A 13,008-nucleotide genomic window follows, 5' to 3' on the forward strand; every position below is an offset into this window, starting at 1 on the left:
TGACAGCTTAGGTGCAGGTCATTTATTGTCACCAGACAAGCCACGGTGGCTGGCGCAGCCGGTGGGCAGGCACGCCGCTCACGTTGACGGGGATGTTGATGAGGGCTCGGCGCAGGCCGTGTGCCTGCAGCCCCCGGCGAATCATGAAGCCGTCCTTTCCCAGCAGGAACGCAGCGGGTATGCTGCAGTTACGCCGCGTGCTGTCATCCATCATGTCCACGTACTGGTCATCGTTGCTTGGATCACTGTCTGCCACAATAACGGCCAGCGCACCCTGGCGCCGCACCTCCACGCACTTCGTCAGGAATGAGCAACCCCTGCGATGAAATGCACATTCATACGCTATGCTACGACTTTATCTTAACAAGACACTTACGATCATAATTTGACAAGAGTCGGTGTCTAAACAGATAATAGAAAACAAGTGCGGTCATACAGTGCAGGCGTTGCATGCATGCATCCTGTGTCTTGACTGTGGCTCACCTGTTGCAATGGCTTCGCGCTTTCCTCTTACGGGTGTTTGCTGCAGTACTGACGGATTTGTCCACTCTATCACCAAGCCGGGAAGCTCAGAAAAAAATCAACCGTCAATCCAGCTATGCCAAATGGTACTTATTTTATTGGGTGCATAATTATTTCCACAGTGCTGCCATTTGCAGCAAAAATAGCCCGATGCTCAGTATCAGAGGATAAAACTGTATTACGGCGATTATCTTGCTCATAGCCCACTGTTTGTTAATCACGCTGCATCAATGCATTGCGCAATCACTCTGCACATTTTAGCAAGGCCAACCAATCGGTTACAAGATTTGGTCGCTTAATACATAATCACTTGTAAATATACGCACAGTACAATGATAAAAGTGCATGTTAACTTCTTGATAATTTTGTGACTAGAAGTTTGCTTTTTGACGTTTTCACCTGAGAAATTTTACAAGCTATATGGCTGTTTGTTTTAAGAATTTAATTATACTTTGGGGTTTTATGTGCGATAACCACGATCTGATTATGAGGTGCGCTGTAGTGGAGACTGGATTAATTTCGACCATCAAGGGTTCTTTAAGGTGCACCCAATGCAGGGTACACGGGCATTCTTGCATTTTGCTGGGGGCGAAATGCAACTTTCGCGGCCGGGATTTGATTCTGCGTTCTCGTGCTTAGCAGCGCAATGCCAAAACCACTAAGAAACCACGGTGGGTGTGGCTGTTTGTTTTGTTCTTGTCATACACTGAATTGGTAATGGTACATGTCGCCATTAAAGGTTCCTGTTAATATATTTGTAAGCGTACGTCACATACATGTCTTGGGGTATGCAGGATTTCCTGAACTGCAGCGAGCAGCAATCAAGTTGACTAGTTTGCGAGCCTCGCCAGTGATGATATACTGCAACAGCCTGGAACGATGAGGACAACGATACACACAGGACCAGCGTTGTACTGCCACCCAATAGTTCTGTATTCGGTAAGACTACGTTTTATAAGTGCCATATGCCCTCACTTTCAACATCGTTGAATGTAAGCCCAAAACACGTTCCCGTTCAGTAGGCAGCTGTCACAGAACAACCATTCCAGCATGGTTTCATAAAATGTAAAGCCAAAACCTGACAACGAAATTAAGAGATGCCAAAATCAATAAACTGCAAACAAAGACCACATGATCAACGACATGGGCGTCGGCAGGATTTTGTGTTGGGGGGAAGGGGGGGGGTGGCGGGGGGGCAGATCAATCCACTGGATCGCGGCGAGGTGGGGGGCAAGTGCCCCTTTTGCACCCCCCTGCCGACGCCCACGATCAACGATGAAGCCCAAGCTAACCTAACCTAAGAACAAAAAAAGAAAACAAAAGCCAAAAGCCAAAATTAGACAGGATAAGAAACAAAGGTAATTCAACACTTCTAAGCAGTTTTCGAATAGTTACAGAGTGAAAAATAGTAAAAATAAACGAAAGAAAGAAAACAAAAAGAAGGCACATCTATTTTAAGCAATGTCAAACAACTCCTGATGAAATGCTTCATTGACAAAAGGTTGTGAACAGGTTGGTATGATAGGGAGCTGTACAACAAAAGAAGTAAAAAGTGACCACAATTACGTAGAATATGGCATGGATGTGAGGAAAGCTTTCAGTTCTTTTTTGAATTTGCCAATTGACCGAGAGATTTTGATTGCCGGTGGTATGGTATTCCAGAGACGGATTCCGGTATGTAGTCTGTATGTGGCATGTGAATTTTTATTTATAACACCAAAGATTTCCTACATTCGCGCACCCAATTTAGCTGTGCCAAGTTCTGAAGTTTTCTGTATTTTCCTATATATACATGTAGTGCAAACCAATGCCGCAATGCGGAGCGCTATGGTCGGCGCTCACGGCCGGTGCCTTGGTGCCGGCTGCAAGGAGAAGAAAATAAAGAAGCACAGCGCGTGCTTGAGGCGCAAGCTCAGCACGCGCAGTGTCGTTCTAGAAGCTAGCCATGCTGGTCGTCACAGCCGCCGCTCGGCTCGCCGCCTTCGCCCTATTGAGTAGGAATGACGGCATGGCTCGTACGACCGCCGTCACGTTGTCCTACAGTGGTGACCCGGGAGAACGCGCCTTGCACCAAGCGACACGCTGCCATGGCCACCTGGCCCGACCCACCACTGCCGCAGATCTCGCCCCGCTACGTCGGCGCATGGTTCGCCCAGTACGAGGCAGTTATGGCACTGAACCACATCTGGCTCCAGGAGTTCAAGTACGCAGTACTCCTTGACATCCTGCCGCTTGCTCTCCAGCTCCACCTCGGCATTCCATCGCCTGGCCCATGCCCGTACGACGAACTACAGCAGTTTGTCCTTAACTTCTACGGCGCTGCCTACCGCCCTCTTCCAGAGGTTGACCACACGGTACGCAACTAATCTCCGCCGATACCTTCACGGCCAGCACCAAGCACTGTTAAAACGATCGAGACCGGTGACTGCTTCGAACATGAACGGTTTATTGAAGAAGTGAAGTGGCGCGCGCTTTCGCCAAGGAGCCGTTCTCTAGCTCTTCGTCTTCGAGTATCTTGATGATGATATTTTACAAGCTCCCGCCCGCCCAACTGGCACAGAGATAGGCTTTGGTGGGATATTTGAAACACTCTTCAAGAGGGTAGATGTTGTTCACAGATCTTCTGAGAAACTCTTTGTTGACTGTCCGAAGTAAGCAAGCTCTTGTTACTCCATCGCGTCCAGGGTAAGTTTTCGTCCAGGGTAAGTAATTCGGCCCATTTTCCAAAATGTCCTTGGACCCCAGTCTTCAATTAAAACCACATCGCCTTGGGACAGTGGTTTCGCTTGTCGTGTCTTGGCTTTGACAATAGCTCCTATTTCCGTGAGATATTCGTGATGCCATCTTTTCCACCAAGCTTTCACTAGTTTGCATCTATTTCGCCATGCTTCTTCAATGTCTCCGTTATATAGTCTTGTTTGTCCGTCTTGAAGCTGTTGGCGACCGCCTATGATGTCTGCAGGAGTTATTGGCATGGGCTCATTAGGCTCACCATACACGTAAGTTAACGGTCGATTGTTGAGCGCTCCTTCAACTTCTGCTACAATTGTGCGTAGCTCCTCCACTGAAGTTGTTTTTCTTGAGATTATTTTTGGCATCGATGTCTTTAGGCTCCGTATGAGGCGTTCGTAGAATCCTCCCCATCACGGGGCGCACTCGGCTATTGTTTTCCATTGTATTTGGCGTATACTGCAGTAATCCTTCACCCGTTCGTGCCCAACAGCGTCAAGCTTTCCGTTAATTTCCTTCTCGGCCTTTGTAAAGGTCCTGGCGTTGTCCGAGTAGATTATGACAGGTATACCACGTCGTGCGGTGAATCGCCGGAAAGCTTGTAAAAAGCTGGATGTCGACATGTCATTGGTCATCTCCAAGTGTACTCCTTTCGTTACCGCGCAGGTGAAAATTACTACGTATCGTTTCACAATCTCGTCTTTGCTTTTCATGTAAAGTGTTCCGGTGAAGTCAACTCCTGTGACTTGAAATGGCCCCGATTCGTTGACTCTGTCCGCAGGGAGTGGAGGCACAGTTTGAGTGGCTGGTCTTGTGTTATGCCTCTTGTATACTAAAACTCTTTTTACAGCTTGGCGACCTTGCAATATCCAAAACTTAGCCCCTAGTTGCGGTAGCGTGGCTTGAACTCCGCCGTGCAATATTGTTTTATGAACGTGACGTATCAGTAGTTCCGTGAAATACTCGTCCTTTGGAAGTATGATGACATGCCGGTTTGATTCTTGGCTGTAGTGCAAGCGTCCTTTCTGTCTTATGAGTCCTTTGTCGTCATAGTATACTTCTTGTCCATTTATATTAAAGGGTTTAGTGCTTGACTTAGCATCGCCACTAGTCTTCCTGAGTAGTACTTGTGTTTGTCGTATCCAATAGGTCTCTGCAGTTATAATCTCTTTTCCTGTTAACGGCCCCTCGTGGTGTTCTTTTCTTGCGTTGTTTATGAATCTGAATATCCATGCTGTTACTCTTAGAAGTCGCCCGTATGATTAATAATTTTTTATTTCCAAGATTGGTTCATTCTCTGTTGATGCTGTGCAGCTTTGACATTGATCTTTGTGTTGATCGCTCATCTGTATATTCATGCGCATCACGCTTGCTCTTTCCGGCTCCACGGAGGTAACCCATTCGGGTCCATGCCACCACATTTTCGAGTTCATTAACGTCTTTGCGCTGATACCCCGTGTGAGTAGATCTGCCGGATTGTCTTCACCTTGAATGAACGACCAGCTCGTTTGCAGTGTCTTCTCTCTTATTTCTGTGACTCTGTTGGTAACAAATGGATCCCTTTTTCTTGTTCTTTTGATCCAATGAAGTACAATCATTGAGTCGATCCAGCAGGCAGCTTCTTGAATTCTTTCGGTGAAGTGACTTTTGATGTAGTCGCTTAGTCTTGATGCTATCACCGCTGCCATTAGCTCAAGTCTTGCTAAACTTAGCTCTTTGATTGGAGCTACACGGCTTTTCGCCGTCAGTAGCCTTGACTCTTTTGTTCCATCGTTGTACACTAGTACCAAGTATGCTGCAGCTCCGTATGCTGTTGGACTCGCGTCTGCAAACACATGCAGCTTGTATGCTTGTACTGCTTGATCCTTACTTGCGTAGCATCGCTGAATTTCTAGAGCTCGCAGCTCCTCCGTTTCGGACATCAGGTCCCTCCACTTGTCGCATTCTCCTTTAGGGAGTCGGTTATCCCAAGTGACGTCTGTTTTCCACAGTCGTTGAAAGCCTATTTTTGCACGTATCGTAAAAGGTGACAGCAGACAAAGTGGATCAAATATTCTTGCTGCTGATTGCAATACTGTCCTCTTGGTTAAGCATGTGGTTGCTGGTAAGGGCGCCCATTTGTCCACAGGGAAGGATATCACGTCTTCTGAGTGCTTCCATATCATGCCAAGAAGCATTGTGTATCCTTTCGATCGAATCTCCATGTGAGTGTAGTCCTTGTCGTTTTCATCTATTATTTTGTTTAATCTCTCTTCATTCGATGTCCATTTTCTCAGGTTCATCGCCGCCTCTTTGAACACTTGTTTTGCCTCTTTGTACAGCTTGACAGCTCCGTCAAACGTTGCTGCTCCTGTGATTACATCATCCACGTAAATCGCTTTCTGTAGTTTTTCTGTTGTATCTGGAAATCGCTCAGCCACTTCTTTCAAATGGTGCTTGATTGTAGCTGCTGGAAGAAACGTGCTCGGTATTGTACCAAAAGTAACTCTAGTCATGCGCCAGGTTAGTACTTCATTCAGCAGCCTACCGTCAGCGTCGTGCTTCCACCACAGTAATCTCATGGCATCTCTGTCCTCCTCATGGATTGAAATTTGTAGGAATGCCTTCTCCACGTCTCCTACTAGGGCCACCTTTTCATTTCGAAAGTTGATTAACAGCGAAAGCATGTCTTCGTTTAAATTAGGTCCTGCCTCCAGATTGTCGTTTAATGACATACCTTGCTGCGTGTGTGAAGAGGCGTTGAATACTACACGAACTTTAGTCGTCGCTCGGTCCTCTCGAATAACCGCATGATCTGGCATATAGTAACACAACGTAGTTAGTGGTTCTTCGGATTCCTGAACCTCTTCCGCGACTCCCAAGGTCATATATTCTGAGATAGCTTGATCGTAGCGACACAGCATTTCTTCGTTTTTCTTTAACCTTTTCGTCAGTTGGAGGAGTCTTTTCATTGCATTGTCTTTGTTGATTTCCAAGTTGACGTTTTCTGTCCAGGGCAAGCTGACTTGATAACGACCGTTTAGTTGTACTATCTTATTCTCGAATTCTTCTACAATTTCAGCTTCTGTAGTAGTGCAACTGTGTTTTTATTATTCCCATTGATTCCAAGCTCCAAAACCTCTGTAGCTCTTGCTGTAGTTTTGTTTCCGCAGCTTCAACCTTCAGAACCATGATGGCTTGATTTTGGGCTTGAGTTAATTGTGTTTTAGTTTGCTCCGATGGGCCTTGCAGTACCCAACCCAGTATTGTCTCGACAGCCATCAATCTGCTTTCGATTTTTTGGGTTCTGCCCCCCCCCCCCACCCCCTAGTGATGAACTCCCAGTAATAATCTGAGCCGATGAGTAGCCCTATAGCATCTGTTGCAGTAGTCGCGGTTCTGTCATCTGCCACTTGTAGCTTTCGTTGATTCATTTTCTCGTTGAGTTTATGATTTGGAGCAGGTAGATAACTGTGTGAGATGACGTCGACTTGTAGAGCTTCGATCACCGTGGCCGACTTGTTTTCTCGCTTCGCTATAGTTACTTGCACCACGTTCATTTGTTTGAATTTTTCGTCTCCTCCGAACGAACCAATTGTCAGCCTTTCCTTTCGTATTATCTTTGCACCTATTTCTTTTGCTAAGCCAGCTTCAATAAATGTCCGCTGGCTTCCGCTGTCCAATAACAAACGGCAATGTCGGCCAGCCTTTTCGCCATCTATCCAAGCTACAGCTGTCTGCAAAAGCACAAAGTTTTGCTTTAGATTCTCAGTTGCATGTAGAGTAGACGTCGTCGCTTCCGCTTGCTTTGTTGTGACCTGATCTGCCTTTTCTTGCCTCACCGTTCTACACACTGATGTAGCATGTCGTCCTTTGCATTGCTTGCATATCACTCTTGCTCTACAAATACGTGCGGTGTGTTTTGGCCGGGTGCATCTGAAACATGCTCTATTCTCGGTTAGAATGGCCTTTTTTTACGTCATAGGAATGTTCCTACGACATTCCTCAGTTGCGTGGTTGTTCTGCTTGCAGAACAGGCAGCTTCTGTTTTCCGAGCTATAAAAGCTGGAAGTTGTTCTAAGCTGTCTGCTGTTATCCCTTGTCTTCTCAGTTATCCTCTCCTGTTCACGCTGTGTTTCTTCCCGAAACGATATTTGCTCTCGCAGAAATGACATGAGCCTGTTCAACTTTTCCTCACATTCTTTTCCTGTTGTGCTGCTTTGTGCGCTAGCTTCAATGTTTGAGCTGTTTCTCATTGCTTCTTTTGACTTGAACTGCAGGGATAACTCCGGTGGAATTGCTCTTTTCAACGCTGTCAATAACATTGGCGCGAAACTCTCAGTCTCCACCTTCAATGATTTAAGTGCCAATGTGTTGACCTGCACTCTGTTCACTAGCTTGCGTAGTTCATCAGTTTCTTGCGCCGATTTTACTTTCTCTAGGCTCAATAGCTCGGTCATGTGCAGTTCCAATGATTGTTCACAATTTCCGAACGTTGTTTGCAGAATTTTTATCGCTTCATCATAATTTTCTTCTGCAGAGTACTGAAGCCCTTCTACCGCAGACGCTGCCTTTCCAGTTAGAGATAAATAATTGAACTTTTGTCCCTTGCTCATGTTAGGTCTGAGGTGAACTGATGACTTGTATTGAGCCCAGAAGCGGTTCCACTCCAAAGCTCTTCCGCCAAACTTTGTCATTTCTAGCTTAGGTAGTTTTACTAGTTCCTTTGCGTCTTGTTCTGTATTTGATGCGGCCTGCCATGTTCCGTTATTTAAATCCACCTGTGCAGGCTCTCTCATTCTGAACTCTATGGTAGACAAAATCTTCGTTATTTTCATGTCATACTCTATTATTCTCTCGAATTCAGCTTCGGCAGTATCTTCAGTTAAAAATTTCTCCATTTGTTCGTTGGCCTTCTTGAGGGTTTCGCTTATTCCCTTAATCTGCTCGTGCGTTGAGATCAACTCTTCTCTGTTAGCGCCTTCATTAATTTGCTGTTCTGCTGAGTTGATGAGCTGCGTTATCTGGGAGCGAAGCGCTCTCCTCTTCTTCGTTATTACTTCTTTGCTCATTGCTAGGCGGTAAAATGACCTCTTACTTGTCAGTCAGCCGTTCCGATGCTTTTGGTTTTCACTTCGGTCTCGTCGCTCGATCCAGGTTGATTTGCTGCTCCACCGCCGTTTTCTTCTCTTCTGCTTCTTTGCAGGTTCACCTTCTTATGGGCGGGGAGGGAGTATCCTGGTTCACGGCACCATTGTTAAAACGATCGAGACCGGTGACTGCTTCGAACATGAACGGTTTATTGAAGAAGTGAAGTGGCGCGCGCTTGCGCCAAGGAGCCGTTCTCTTGCTCTGGTCTTCGAGTATCTTGATGATGATATTTTACAAGCACGTCTGCTGCTGTGCCCGTATGCCATAGTTCTCAGGCCACCTCATCGCCTTTATCCCCACCGACGATGACACGTGGCAGTGGAGACATCGCCGACCCAACGGCAGCTCCCGTGTCGCACGCCATTGGGTCTGTCTCCAACGCCTTCACTCCTTCGACAACGACACCCGACCCGTCTACGCGGTCCGCTGAGCTGGGCTCCGAGGCGGCGCATGAGCTCGGCACCGTGCCAATCCCACTGCCTCCGACCCTGCCGGCTATCACCACCGCAGATATGGGTCACCATCTTCTGTGACACCTGACATCGAATGGGCCATATCTTGAGTGGTCAGTGCACTCTTCAGTGCAGTTGGTACAGGTCACTCCACCTGTCCAGCCCATCCGGGTCTTCACCTGTGCAGCCTCCGCGGACGTTCGAGCCTCGTCGCTGAGCGCCTGAAGACCTCGTCCCGCTCCCGGCTTTTGCGATGTCACAGTGTCGGCTGCGCTGCATCCTGCTTCAGGCATCCTCACCAAACCACCGGACACTCTTGTGGCCCCTGACCCCACTTTGCCCGGCCGGCGCGTGGCTTCCTCGCAATGTGCCCCGCTGCCGGCTGCGCCGGATTGTTTTCGCCTCCCGACAGGGTGCGCCACGTCCCCATGCAATGCACGCGTCGTGGCCCGTCCAGGGCTTTGACTCCATCGCTCGTGCTCGCACCCTACACACCATGCAACGGTGCAGTCCGTGATACGCCACCGGCAATGCTTGCGCTGGTACCGTCTACGCACCATTCGCCTCAAAGGCCTCCCAGTTCCTCCTTCCTCAAGACGCCTGTGCCGATTATATCGCCGGCTGGACGCGCCCCTCCCAACAGTGTCCGTTCAGCGAGTGCCTCGTCCATTGCAAAGCTCCCAGTGCCGTCCGTCTGAGCTCTGCGTGGCAACTCGATGTCCTTCACGTTAACTTGGACTGTCCACGGAGACTTTTTAAACGCGGTTTCACTGGTTCCTCAATTCTACTTGCTGTCTGGGCGGGGGCCCTGTAGCGCCAACCGACGCCGCAATGCGGAGCGCTATAGTTGGTGCTTACAAGGCGCCGGCCGCAAAGAGTAGACAATAAAGAAGCACAACGCGCAAGTTCGGCATGCGCAGTGTCGTTCGAATTAGTTAAATTATGAGGTTTTACGTGCCAAAACCACGATCTGATTATGAGGCACGCCGTAGTGGGGGACTCCGGAAATTTTGACCACCTGGGGTTCTTTAACGTGCACCTAAATCTAAGTACACGGGTGTTTTCGCATGTCGCCCCCATCGAAATGCGGCCGCTGTGGCCGGGATTCGATCCTGCGACTTCGTGCTCAGCAGCCCAACACCATAGCCACTGAGCAACCACGGCGGGTAGTGTCGTTCTAGAAGCTAGCCACAGTGGTCGTCGCAGCCGCCGCTTGGCTCGCCGCCTTCACCCTTTTGAGTAGGAACGACGGCACTGCTCGTACGGCCGCCGTCACGTCCTCCTACAATACCTATAGTCGGGGAGCGCCAAACCCCGTCAAGCCGCGATATTAATGGATTTTTGTTTGTGCCCCTGACATAATTTATGTCAAATAAATGAATTTAATTGAATAACAAGAAAACTGACTCTAATATCAAAATTATTCATCATCATCATCATCAACCTATATTTATGTCCACTGCAGGATGAAGGCCTTTCCCTGTGATCTCCAATGACCCCTGTCTTGCGCTAGCTGATTCCAACTTGCGCCTGCAAATTTCCTAACTTCAAAATTATGAAAGCGTACCAAAGAACTGTAGGTCGAGCTCCGACCTACTGTGCCCCCTTTGTTCCTCCCCTCTAGTTTTCTCCTACCTCTACTGCCCCTTTAGTCTGTTTCAATTTCGTTGGCTCGCCTTACCCTCGCTCGTTTTCCGGATGGTGGCTTTGTTTTTATTTCCTTTTTATTGACTCGCGGGACAAGGATTCTTCAAAATAATTTCTCTTGTGACTTACTCTACAGCAGTGCGTGAATGTCATACTTCCTGGAACAACGAACGAGACAGGATACCTAGGCGCCCGATTTTTGTTACACAAAGAAATATGAAGCCAAGGAAAGCTTCGACGAAACTGACTGTGGTTTTTATAACTTGTCTAATATCCTTGGAGGTGGCACTGCTTCCCGTGTGTCGGTTTAGGCTAGTTGGTGGCAACTCATAGGCTAAAGAACCTTCGTCCTTGTCTTGCACTGTCTATATATATTAATCGAGACCATATACCTATGCGAGACCAGGAAAAAAATATTGAGGGGGAGGGATTGTAGTTAATGTGCATCAAATCTTGTATCTTCATCCGAAAGCAATGTACTCGTACTAACCGAAACGAGGCTTTCCAACGACACTTTTGATCTTGAATTTTTGTATAAGTTGCCCAACTTTGATCTATTCTGACAAGACAGGTGAGGTGCCAGAGTGGGCTGTGTTCTTAGGGCCATAAACAGCAAGCTACCGTGCTGCCCCATCAATATATCATGTGACCTTGAAATCCTATGGCACATCTGCCACACCAAACCACAACTTCTTGGTGTCTGCTACAGAGTGCCCAACTATCATTCCGATTTCCCCCACAATCTGAACAACATCCTGGGCGAACTAATTAAGAGGTATCCTAATGCATGCATTTTGCTAATTTAATTATCCGAAGATTAATTGGACACCTTCACAATTAGTTACAGGTAACTGAGAGGCTGGCGATTAGTTAAGACGTTTGCCTCAACCCCAATCTAATGCAGCTGATAAAAGAAGCAACTCATGTTACGCCAGGTAGTTAAAATTGAATTTTAATTCTGGGGCGTTACGGGCCAAAACCACAATGATTATGAGGCATGCCGTAGTGGGGACTTCAGAATAATTTTGACCAACTGCAGTTCTTCAATGTGCACCCAATGCATGGTACACAGATATTTTTGGCCCCTATGGAAATGTAGACGCAGTGGCCTGGATTTGATCCCACGCCCTCAGGCTTAGCAATGTAACGCCAAAGCCACAAAGACACCCCAGCAGGTACGTAAAGTAGTGCTAACATCCTTTACCTAATCTAAACCACCCATCACGAATGTTTATCATCCATAAGTTAAGTGACCACAAAGTAATTCATGCCAACTGCTAGTGACAACTGTGAACGTTTCTTGGGAAATTAAGCTGCAGCAGGACAAGATGCTGGCTGGCTCATGCAGCTGCGTTGAAATACAAGGGCTTTGACTTTGTACCGGGCGTCGTCTTACAAGCAGTGGAGCGTGCATTGATTCCCACGTCCCTTTGCTCTACCGGTCACCCCTGGAGCTGCGCTCTGGTTGATGGTTGTGCTCACCAACAGTCGTAGCCCAAACTGGTGCTTCCACTGCTGCAACCACCCCGACTCAACCAGCTGGGCCTACTTGGTCTGTCAACGCACCGCAACGTGACCCTCAGGTATTTTCTGGCCTTCGCGGCGAAGACGTGGAAGACTGGCTTGACCATTACGACAAGGTGAGCGCTAACAACCATTGGGACGAGGCACACAAGCTCTGCAATAAGGGAGGTTGCTAAAACGTGGTCTGCTGGACGCTCCGAAGTAGCGAAACAGAAGCTGGCTACTCGCATCCAGGGAGCAGACGAATCTTGCACCTCCTACACTGAAGACATCCTGGCTCTCTGCCATTGCGCTCAAAATGACATGTGAGAAGAGGGCCATATCCGCCATATTCTGAGGGCATCAACTCTGTTGCCTTCAACGTTCTTGTCATTCAGAGCCCTACTACAGTTCGTGATATCATCACGAAATGTCAACGCCCTTGCCACACTCTCCTCCTTCCATCTTCCACGTGCCTCCTGCGACGCTCGCCTTTCTGACAATGACGAATTGCGAGCGCTTATCCGCATCATTGTGAGAGAGGAGTTTCATGGCCCTGCTCCCACCAACACAGCCATTGCATCTCTGTGCGCTCCTCCTCGCTAGTAGCGTGAGATCATTTAAGAAGAACTCGCGTCCATGACAAGTGTCCAATGTGCCTGGTCCGCTGCACCTGTTTGTGCGCCTTCTTATGCAGAGTTTGCTTTGCGGCCTCCGGTACCAGTTCCATCTGCATCTGCAGACGTCTGCGACCACCTGGCCTTTATGGCAGCGAAGGCCCCCGTACAACCATACTACTCTACCTGGCACCCTTCCCACCCAGTGTGTTTTTACTGTGGCATATGAGGTCATATATCTCATTTCTGTTTTGGCACCTGCAAGATGAACGACGTGGCTATTCCGCCTATGATAGAGACTATGTTCCCAGATCCGACGCCTACGTTCCAGGACTCGTCACGTCGCTCGCCCTCACCTCCACTGTCCCAAGGCATGTCTCAGTCTTCTCACTCACCCCATCGCCGTT

General features: G+C 48.1%; 1 protein-coding gene across 2 annotated transcripts in view; it reads right to left on the reverse strand.

The window, feature by feature from the left end:
• The window catches only part of LOC119456053 (protease-associated domain-containing protein 1-like), a 124,053-nt gene continuing 111,045 nt past the window's right edge, over nt 1-13,008 (reverse strand). Inside the window, exons 5-6 of one of the 2 annotated variants that reach the window (XM_049664576.1) lie at nt 1,299-1,393; nt 1-317 (exon numbers count right to left, since the gene is read on the reverse strand). In XM_049664576.1, the coding sequence (XP_049520533.1) occupies nt 29-317; nt 1,299-1,393 (384 nt within the window). In that variant the 3' untranslated portion in view covers nt 1-28. The remainder of the gene's footprint in view (nt 318-1,298; nt 1,394-13,008) is intronic. The other variant, XM_037717653.2, reaches the window with a different exon arrangement.

The sequence above is a fragment of the Dermacentor silvarum genome, chromosome 1 (genome assembly GCF_013339745.2).
Source record: "Dermacentor silvarum isolate Dsil-2018 chromosome 1, BIME_Dsil_1.4, whole genome shotgun sequence".
NCBI lineage: Eukaryota > Metazoa > Arthropoda > Arachnida > Ixodida > Ixodidae > Dermacentor > Dermacentor silvarum.